This window comes from Rosa chinensis, chromosome 6 (genome assembly GCF_002994745.2).
Source record: "Rosa chinensis cultivar Old Blush chromosome 6, RchiOBHm-V2, whole genome shotgun sequence".
In the NCBI taxonomy this organism is placed as follows: domain Eukaryota; kingdom Viridiplantae; phylum Streptophyta; class Magnoliopsida; order Rosales; family Rosaceae; genus Rosa; species Rosa chinensis.
In genome coordinates, this window is record NC_037093.1 from 65785155 (window position 1) to 65796700 (window position 11546).

Genomic DNA, 11546 nt, shown 5'->3' on the forward strand with positions numbered 1-11546 from the left:
GATAAAGTAATATGCGGTTCACATCCAAAACCAATTGGTAATTGATGGAGTGGCCCAAACCCTTATAAGCCCACTAGCAAGGTCTCATTTTTCCCCTGTGGGATGTATATACTTTCAACAGTTTAAACTATTATTCCATTTTCATAAAAATTCTAAAATCCCTTTCCAGTTTTTGATTTCTTAACTATAATTCCTTACAGCAAAATAATTCTATTAGATCTAATGTACATATTAGATCAAATAAGTACATTGTGTCAGAATTGAGAAATTTTATGGCTCGAATCTTTAGTATTCTCTTATTTATTACCTATGTCTAGTTACTATTTAGGCAGAATACCGTTATCCATTGTTACTAAAAAACTGAAAACTCAGAAATGGAAGAAAGGGGGGAAAGTGAGGAAGAAACAGAATATAAATTTCATCATTGTTAGGCTCTCGATCCCTATGATTCGATGAAGAATGAGAAAATACTGGGTTTTTGTCTATAAACGGGAAATGAAAAAAATGCTTGGGGTGGAAATGAGGCTTCACTTAAACGTAAACTCTAACTTGTAGAAATTATATTTTTAACTCCTCTTATTACAAATTCGGGCTACGCCACTATTCGATCATTTGGAATAAACCCAAAATTTTCATGGATGCATATGCATCTTTTCTAGGCAGAAGAATATATATATATATAGAACGTACAGTAGTATACTTGCAAAATTGCAAAAAGAACTCAACACATATCTAATAAAAACCTTTTAGATCGACTCATGTCCGGTGACCTTTTTGCGTCTTTGCATATCATTTTCCCCATAAAAAAAATTTAAAAAAAAATCCCCTTTATGGAGCATGGAGGATGAGTAATCAGCAAACTCAGCAAAGTATGACAAGGACAAAAGCTTGAATATATTTTGAGAGTTGGGGAGAAAGAACAGTTGTCATTAGGCATAACAGAAGGACATTGATATATTATTAATTAATGTTAACACTCAAGAGCTGATCGAGCTGGAAGATTAGTTTCAGCTTGCTGATTAAGCCTCTGTCGTATCTGTTCTTCGATACTTGTGACGTCCTGTGGTTGATTTTGATTACAGCTGAGCTTTCTGAGTTATTCATTTTCTTACAAAATCAATGGATGGTCAATTTCAGTTTATCTTCTGTAACTCTGAAGATAATGTCTTGATGATATCCAAAATGATTATAGTGTATTTGAAGTTTACGGTAACAAATAGACGACGAATTCAACACTAAATCAAGGAACAGGAGAAACATGTGGCAATAGAATATGATTAAATCATGAACATTTCCTGGATCTACCGTCTCACCATCTCTGTCATGATCAATTCAGATTAGAGTACACAGGCATATTACTGGAATGGTAGACCAACAATTTTTTTCAGTTTCGTGCAAGTCCTTGTATTTTTATGTCTTGATCAATTACTTTGGCAAGTTATCCTATATATTGACCTTTCCAAGCCTCTATGCCATCGTTGATCGATCATCCTCGCCGCCTTATATGAATCAAATTAATTTATTCCGCGTTAAACTTGATGATTTAGTATGATCTCCTTGAATTAGTGCAGCATCAATCTCACCATTATTGCCTTCACTGTATGTTGGCTACAAAAAGATAACTTGAAACTAATTAACAATCCAAGGCATTCGCTTCTTGGTAAAGGTTTCACTTTAGATTTAGGCAAATTTAAGAGCAGAGATTAGGCCTAACTCAATTGTCTCGTCCTTGCTAGCCTTCGGTGCTTCAGCTAATCAGTCTTACCTACAATTCTCATAGAGTCTCACCTACTATTCTGCAATTCTCACGAATGCATATGTGGTCCATAACGTAGGGGAACAATGTACGTTTTTGCTGTAGCAAAGAGGGCATGATGGACTAGATATGAACTTTCTAATAATTATATGCGAATACGTGCATGCGGTCCAACTTGAACCATATCCAAGAAGTTGTACAAAACCGGGTCAATCTTTTGAATCGCGTTCATCTATTGACATTCCAGTTATTCAAACACTTTGGGGGCAACTTGATTCAATGACTTGGTTGATTCTAGGTATATGAGTTTAGTAGGAGTCTATAAATACCGTACTTGATCTCTCAAATAGGAATTCACCAAGGAACTCGAGCTATTTTCCTAAAGCCTCTTCTCCAAAAGTTCATCAGATCAACCATCTCGTTATCTTTTGATCTCTCACATATATAGCTGCAGCACAGACTTTCTCAATCAGTCTCATGGAAAGAACCAAAAGCATCCCACTACAGCCACCAACTTATGGAAACCTAATCACTGTTCTAAGCATCGATGGAGGTGGAATAAGAGGGCTTATCCCAGGAACAATCCTTGCTTTTCTTGAATCTGAGCTTCAGGTAGCATATGAACGCTAGATCAATTTTGTACCAAACTAGGGTTATGCATTTGCATTTGCAAGTTATAGATTTGTCGTATGCATTGTCCATCATGTACGTACATGTCCGATATGAGTAATGCTAGAGTCATCACACTGGGGCACAATACAGATATATTAATTGATATATATGTAGTAGTTGAGTGCTATTAGTACATATCAACTGTCAAATACAAAGTGATCAAAATGCGTGGTCCGACTCGTGCATTTCTCCTAGGTTGATCAAACAATAAATCTAACATTTTGATCATGTTGCATAAACTACGCCAGTGCTTGTAGAGCAAATTAATTATAGAAATATTGTATTTTCTTGTAATGGCCGTCTTATATATGTCATTTCTATTGGTTAATATATTATACCATCTAGTAATAAAGTCATTAATCAACTTGCAGAAGCTGGATGGGGAAGATGTGAGACTCGCCGACTACTTTGATGTGATTTCAGGGACAAGCACAGGAGGTCTTGTGACTGCCATGCTTACAACCCCAGATGAGAATAACAGACCGATGTTTGCTGCTAAAGATATAAAGGACTTCTACCTTACTCATAGCCCCAAAATCTTCCCCCAGAAGACGTACGTAATGCTTACATATTAGTTAACTAAATTTGCTTTTAACCTAGCTATTCTTTACTACCTTTGGATGCTTCCAAGTAACTACTTAATTAATCTCTGAATCTCTTAAACCCTCGACAGATGGTGGCTGCTTCCTCGTCTTATAAACATCATCAAATCTCTAGTAGGACCAAAATACGATGGGAAGTATCTACATAGCTTGATTAGGGAAAAACTTGGTGACAAGAAACTGCATCAGACATTGACTAATGTTGTCATTCCTGCGTTTGATATAAAGAATCTCCAGCCAACAATCTTTTCCAGCTTTGAGGTGCACATTTATTATTTCTTCTGTGTAAAATTATTAATCCACTTATAGCATGCGATGGTATATATAGTTATAGCTGCAGTAAAAAGATCTAACATATATGGTTTGCTTTTATTGGGATATCATCAGGTGAAAAAGAAGCCATCCTTTGATGCTTTGCTTTCAGACATAAGCATCGCAACCTCAGCAGCACCAACTTATCTTCCAGCTTATTATTTTGAAACCAAGGACGCGGAAGGGAAAGTAAGAGAATTCAACCTTATAGATGGTGGTGTAGCTGCAAATAATCCGGTAAGTACTAGAAATAAATTATATATGTAATCCATATCAAAGATTGATAATCAAGAATATAACCCTAAATTCATACTTTTGCTTTTGTTTCAGACTCTAGTTGCTATTGGTGAAGTTACAAAGGAAATAATCAAGGGGAGCTCCGACTTTTTCCCTATAAAACCTATGGACTATGGAAGGTTTTTGGTTATATCATTAGGAACTGGCTCACCAAAAATTGAATTGAAGTACAATGCGCCGAGCGCAGCTAAATGGGGTATCTTGAATTGGTTAACCAGCGGTGGTTCCACTCCAATCATCAACGTTTTTAGTCATGCAAGTGCCGATATGGTCGATCTTCACCTTTCTGTAGTTTTCCAAGCCCTTCACTCAGAGAAAAATTATCTTCGAATTCAGGTACTTAAAATTATTACTATGTAACTTTATTCTTCCAGATAGGCATGAATTAATCTTACAAATTTTTTGACAGATACAAATTTAATGGATTAATGGAAATGAAAATGCAGGATGACACGCTAAGTGGAAAAGTATCTTCGGTGGATGTAGCCACAAAGAAAAATTTGAACGATCTCCTAGGAGTTGGAGAAGGCCTATTGAAGAAACCAGTGTCTAGGGTTAATTTGGAGAATGGCAGATTTGAGGCTTCCAATCATGAGACCAACGAAGAGGCTCTTATAAGGTATGCAACTACATATGTTACCAATATATATTGGCAGTTTCTCCGATATCGATATCGAATTTACTGTTTACAGTAAATACCATAGATATCTATGGTATTATATTCTTTGATAATCCATTAAATAATATGTATAACAATATATTGACAGAAAGTTTTGACTATTAATTTGCAGGTTTGCAAAACTACTCTCTGAAGAGAAGTGGCTTCGCCTTGCAAGGTCGCCCCACGGAAAATGTGACATGCCCATGCCGAACTCCCATTGATACATATTATATATATCCAAAAATTCTGAATGCCTCTATACATATATGTTACACAAACATACTTTTCTATTCTTTCATTTGCATTAACTGTTTAAGTAACAGTTTCTTGTAGTTCAAGGTATGGGGACAAATGATCCAACATACTTGATCATTCTTTAATTCTTTGTATTGAAATAAAACCCTAATAGGCCGGGAAATAATTGTTGTGTATATTGTAACACGTCGATATCGATAATTCTCCTATTCCATGCCAGAATAAAGGAAAATTAGCTAGCAAGCAAGAATTCTTTTGGTTTAGCTTCTATGTATGTAATCACCAAACTTATAAATTATACATTAATGTATGAACCGCTTTAGTGTAAATAAATCAATTAATCAACTTAAAATTTGCATCAATATGGAATTATAAGCTGTTTATAAAAGTATGAACCTGTTATATATTTTTTAGATGCACACCATTCAACTTTAAGAAAAGAAAAGAAAAAACTCAGTTTGTTTGTGATCTAGTTGTTCGTTGTTTAACTTAGAGCTTTTTCTATATATAAAGTGAAATTGCATATATTGCATTATAGTATTCTGAAGATTCACTGATAAGCACATCTATCTTTCTGGAAATTCCACTGTTCTTGTCATGAATTTGACCATTTGGTCAGTTAGGTTGGAGAATATATAATTCTTTAATTAACCGTCATAGATAGAATATGACTATTACCAACAAGTCAACGAACTACAAAAGCAACGACGAACTTCGCGCGAACCTAAAGCAAAATTAAATTAAAAGGGGAAGGTTAATTTAAAACCAAGGCCGCCATGATTAATCTATCTATCTTAGCCTCCTGCACCATTACTAGATCGAGCAACAGACAGTACGAAGTTATATAATCAATCCATGCACATGGGTGGTTGTTCATTGTTCCTTAGATTCTCGAATCCTTGAGTCCCTGAGTCCTTGTTAATTGATTGTTAAGAGTGGCATGTGATCGATATGAACTAAGTTAATATTGTACTTTCAATAAGCTAGGGTTTGGGCCCAGATTGAACGACATACTGACTAGTTTTTAAGTATTATTGCCAAACCACACAAGTTGGGAAGATGCCGCCTCATACTTTTATAATATTCTTGATTGACCTTAATACGTATACCAGCTTATTATCCTGGTTTTCTGGGTACTCAATTAGGGTTTGTTCCACTTGCATTCTTTTTTTTTTTAATTTTTTTTTTTTTATCATCGAATAAGAACTCTGGTTTTCCTCAGTAAACACACAGATAGAAACAGCAAACTGAAGGAATAGTACTCAACAATATATACTAAATTTCTAAAAGACAAGAACAAACTTAATTCATTTACTGCATATTAATTTTAGCAGCTAACCATATATTGGAAATACATATACTATTACAGCTAGACTCATTGATCTTATCGCATATTTTTGCATCTATCTTTATCTCCTTGAACAAATATCTCCTCATAAAATTATGGTGGTGATTCACTGCCTACTGTACTTATGCAAGTTACTGTTTAAATTAGGAATTGAGATATACCTAGCCTTGGCAAAAATCCAGATTCCAGTATTTATATTAGTAAGTTCATAGATAGTACTTGTGTGTATGCATGTGTGTGTTTTTGTATAGATGCTGTTAAGAACCATTGAGTTTGTTGAGGGACTTGAAGCAACTTTTAGGAAGTTCTGCTACCAATAGAACAAGTACTAATAAATTTATTACAGTGATCTGTACATATGCATTACCAATGGACAGTGAATATGTAATTCACTTTTCACTTTAGATTGCAGCGGGCTAGTTAGGTTAGCAAATCGATAGTTCTAATTCCTTTTGAACTTGATAAATTCAAAGTCCATGAAAAACATATGACCATAGAAACTTCTTCAAATTACGCAAGATCAAGTTAAAGTTGATATAGATAGATATCAGCTGGCAAAATTGAATGGATCCTTCAATTTTTAATTTCCTTACAAGTACATTCTGCAATTAACAATCAAACGGGCTGCTTTCTGCTATGGTTCCTCGCAGCCTTTCACGAATCAAACTCTAGCGCGTGAAGAAGAAATTAATCCTTGGAAACTAGGAAATCTTACCATGCGCGCATGTGCATTCATTGTATGAAACCATACAAAGGAACTTTGCATATTAATAACCTAAAAGTATTGTCTGCATTAATTCTTATTGATAGCTAGAGCCTGCTGCCTATACATGAGGGCAACTTGGTTTTGGCCTAACTATGTATGGTCTCACATTGTTTACCTACAAGTCTGATGGAGAGTCTCACCTAAAGTTCTACAATTCTCACTTATTATGATTTGTCCATGGCCTAGGGGAACAAATAATGAGCCTTCTTCCTGTAGAGAAGATCCAAGGGGTGTATATAGTTTGACTGGATAAGGAAATTCTCCATTCTTAGTAGACAGGCCAGTCCAATTTGAACAATATTATTGTCCATAGAACAGACAAACCATTGAAAATTCGATTATCTAATCTCTTTCTGGGTTGTTTCTTGGGACAGGAGTAGTGCAGGAGGAGTACTCTATAAGTACCATACTTGATCTGTCAATGGAAACAAAGTGAATTAAGAACTCTATCTATCTGTCCAAAAGCCTCTTCTAAAGCTCAAAGACTCTCCTTTTCTCTTCTGCTTTCTCTTTTATAGCTGCAACTAGAACTCTTAGTTGTCTGATCATGGAAAGAACCAAGAGTATACCTCTACAGCCCCCAACCTACGGAAACCTAGTAACTGTTTTAAGCATTGATGGGGGTGGAATAAGAGGCCTTATCCCAGCAGCCATCCTTGATTACCTTGAATCCGAGCTTCAGGTATAATTTTGCTGCAGAATTAGTAGATTCGATTTGATCATCTAGCATTTTTGCTAAAAGATAGACATTGATCATATATCAAGTACAAATTTAATTGTATGTTTATGCATGTTGCAGAAGCTAGATGGCAAGGATGCAAGACTAGCAGATTATTTTGATGTGATTGCCGGGACTAGCACAGGTGGTCTCGTAACTGCCATGATTGCAACCCCAGACGAGAACAACAACAACCGCCCTGTGTTTGCCGCAAAAGATATTAAGGATTTCTATCTTACACACTGCCCTAAAATCTTCCCCCAGAGGCAGTAAGTGATGTTTCTTGCTAATTAAATGGCAATTGATTTAAAATTTCAATTAATATTTCATTAGCTTGGTTACTAATATTTTCTTTAATGTTGCAAACAACAGCTGTCCAGTGTTTCCTCTTACAGTAAAGATTATCAAAGCTTTAGCAGGACCAAAATATGATGGAAAATATCTCCACCACTTGGTTGGGGAAAAATTAGGTGACAAAAAACTGCACAAGACATTGACTAATGTGGTCATTCCCACTTTTGACATAAAACAACTCCAGCCAACTATCTTTTCCAGCTTTGAGGTTCGGTCTCTTAATATTTTTCATTTTTAGAGTTCAAAACTTGTTACTTTACAGTTTTATCGACAATATATGTAAATACTATGTGCTTTCTTAATTTGGCTAGGTGAAAAGCAAGCCATGCTCCGATGCCCTACTCAGAGATATATGCATTGCAACCTCAGCTGCACCTACTTATCTCCCAGCTCATTATTTTGAAACCCAAGACTTCCAAGGCAACGTTAAGGAATTTAACCTTATTGATGGCGGCGTTTGTGCAAATAACCCGGTAAGTACATAGCATGCATGAAATAGTCCAATAGTGTATATATAGTACTGTCTTAAAATGTGCCTTGAATATGTGGTTTTTTTGTCTCTTATTTCCAGACTTTAGTTGCGATTGGTGAAGTGACAAAGACAATACTCAAGGGCAGTTCAGACTTCTTTCCTATTAAACCCATGGACTATGGTCGATTTCTAGTCATATCAATAGGAACTGGCTCACCCAAGATAGAACTGAAATATCATGCCCATGCTGCTGCAAAATGGGGTTTGTTGGATTGGTTAACCAGCGGTGGACATACCCCATTAATTGATGTTTTCAGTCAGTCAAGTTCTGATATGGTCGATTTTAACCTGTCGGTTGTTTTCCAAGCCCTACACTCGGAGGAAAACTATCTTCGAATTCAGGTATTTCACGCGGCTGCTATTAATATACATTCTAAATTTATCATCTAGCACTACAAAATTAATATTTGATTACTGTAATTATTCACGACAATAATGCAGCATGACAAAGTGAAAATAAGAATAATATCATGCAGATTTAACAAAGCACCAAATGAATTAACTGGCCAAACCAAGCTAGGTTAACTAATTAATATTTAACAATTGCAGGATGACACGCTAACTGGGCAAGTATCTTCAGTGGATATAGCAGTAGAGAAGAATTTGAATGATCTTTTGAAAGTTGGTGAAGGCCTATTGAAAAAACCAGTCTCTAGAGTTAATTTAGAGACCGGTAATTATGAGGCTTTTACCGAAGAGACTAATGCAGAGGCTCTTACAAGGTTTGCAAAACTACTGTCTGAAGAGAAGTGGCTTCGCCTTGCTAGGTCCCCCCAGGGACATGCTATACCTAAATCTAGTCATGATGGCTCTCTTAGTATTAAAGTTTGAGTTATAATTTGTTCTAAGAAATAAGGGCAAATAATCCACTTGATTCTAATCATTCTATACTATTCTTTCTTGTATTGATGTTTCAATAAATCCTGGCCTTGGGATAGAGTCAAGCTAATCGATGTAATCATTCCCTGGTCTTAATTTATCTTTTGGATATTTGATCCATAGAAGTTTTAACTTTTCAAATTTCGGATATGATCCAAATCATCACAAGTTATTAAGATCCAAGTTATTATCCAACCCGGAAATATATATATAGGAAAATTCTACAATGTGTTAACGTATGACATGCATGGGTAAAGCTATGGTATGTTAACATTTCTCATACATCAACTATTTTTACCCCTCTAAGGACTCATGTTATCACTTTGAGGACTAATATTACTATTTTGAGGACTCATGTGGTAACTAAGAAAATGTACCACTTTAAGGACTCATGTTACTACTTTGAGGATTAATATTACTATTTTGAGGACTCATTTTATCACTTTTAAGGCAATTGTATGCATGTCAGGAAAATTCTACAATGTGTTAACGTATGACATGCATACAATTACCTTAAAAGTGGTAAAATGAGTCCTCAAAATAGTAATATTAGTCCTCAAAGTAGTAACATGAGTCCTTAAAGTGGTAAATTTTCTTAGTTACCACATGAGTCCTCAAAATAGTAATATTAGTCCTTAAAGTGGTAACATGAATCCTTTAAGTGGTAAATTTTCTTAGTTTACCATATGAGTCCTAAAAATAGTAATATTAGTCCTTAAAGTGATAACATGAGTTCTTAGAGGGGTAAAAATAGTTGATGTATGAGAAATGTTAACATACCATAACTTAATACCATGAAACTGAAGTTTTCCCTAGACACACACACGGAATTGGGAAAAACCTCATCAACATAAGCAATTAACTATAAAAAAACAACGAAACCTAAGAAAAAAACCCCGATAAGAACCATGCATGCTTCTCCACTAATTACTAAACAAGGGGAGAAAGAAAATCAACGAGGACACGCCACAACCAAACACATACCAAAATTCTGTGCACATTGCAGGAACTAGTCCTCACAGGAAATTAAACCACTGAAGCTCAAGCCGATTCACCCAGAAACTGACTAGAACAGCAAAGCACACCCTAACAAAACAAGACAAAAGAACAATGGCGGCCATATCTAGTTCGCATGACCTTGTACGTGCTCTGGGTTTCTGGCAAGAGAAACATTACAGTACTTATAGTAAGTTTAATCAATGGTATCCACGTTTTGTCAATATGATCGCAGCTTGAAGCTGCTTTCTACATATAAATTTGGACGCGCGTATTTGATAAAGTAATCTGGGGTTTGTTGAGAATATATACATCCCACATGGGAAAAATGAGACCTTACCTATGGGTTTATAAGGATTTGGGCCACTCCATCCATTGCCAATTGGTTTTGGATGTGAACTCCAAATTACTTAATCATGGTATCAAAGCCAGATTATCCATGTGTGCATGTCAAACGGCCACACGGGCTCCACGTCACCCAAAAGTTGTCCACGTGTATGGCTTGAAAATTCACCACACGTGCGGGGGCGTGTTGAGAATATATACATCCCACATGGGACAAATGGGACCTTGCCTATGGGTTTATAAGGGTTTGGGCCACTCCATTCATTGCCAATTAGTTTTGGATGTGAACCCTAATAAATTTTTCCCATGTGGGATGTATATATTCTCAACACGTCCCCGCACGTGTGGCGAATTTTCAAACCATACACGTGGACAACTTTTGAGTGACGTGGAGCCCGTGTGGCCGTTAGGCATGCACACGTGGGTAACCCGCTCTGATACCATGATAAAGTAATCTAGGGTTCACATCCAAAACCAATTGTCAATGGATGGAGTGACCCAAACCCTTATAAACTCATAGGCAAAGTCTCATTTTTCCCATGTGGGATGTATATATTCTCAACAGTATTAACGCTATATTATTCTGATACTTCTGTGAAAGCAAGGTTAAAATTATTTTAAGATCGAACTAGCTCTAGACGTAGAAAGGAATATGCAGTGATAATATATGGTTTATTCTCTCACCAATAAAATCCTATAAATAAAGTTTGAAATTTCTTAAGAAGAGCGCGACTCGTGAAAATGTATGGTTGTCGCATAATGTTTGACGATTGGATCGTCGGATAGTCAACTAGATTGTGACTGATACCAGCAAGTCACTAGAACTCGAAGACGACACGCAGCCACCAAGTACCAACGACTACTTGACTAGCTACTTCGTAAAGTAATATTTGTCGAACGTCATTGGCATATAGAAAAGGCATTCCACTGAAGTTTTAGCAACGATTTCCTTATATATATATATATATATAGACTTGTCAAGAGTGCTATAATTCTTTCTAACCAGCTTTACAAAAACTAGGACGAGCCAAATTACAAAGAAGCAAAAGCACA

General features: G+C 36.0%; 2 protein-coding genes across 2 annotated transcripts; both read left to right on the forward strand.

Annotated features, from left to right (window-relative positions):
* Positions 1–2092: 2092 nt before the first annotated feature.
* Positions 2093–4749, forward strand: LOC112173506 (patatin-like protein 2). Its single transcript, XM_024311139.2, has 7 exons — positions 2093–2368; positions 2800–2981; positions 3102–3291; positions 3418–3579; positions 3673–3975; positions 4086–4258; positions 4431–4749. Exons 1-7 carry the CDS (start codon positions 2234–2236, stop codon positions 4519–4521), a joined length of 1236 nt encoding a protein of 411 aa, XP_024166907.1. The 5' UTR covers positions 2093–2233; the 3' UTR covers positions 4522–4749.
* Positions 4750–6869: 2120 nt separating this feature from the next.
* LOC112170479 (patatin-like protein 2) lies at positions 6870–9270 on the forward strand. The gene is made up of 6 exons (XM_024307787.2): positions 6870–7351; positions 7469–7656; positions 7760–7949; positions 8053–8214; positions 8313–8615; positions 8823–9270. The coding sequence occupies exons 1-6, from the start codon at positions 7217–7219 to the stop codon at positions 9102–9104; spliced, it is 1260 nt and encodes a 419-aa protein (XP_024163555.1). The 5' UTR covers positions 6870–7216; the 3' UTR covers positions 9105–9270.
* The last annotated feature ends 2276 nt before the right edge of the window (positions 9271–11546 follow it).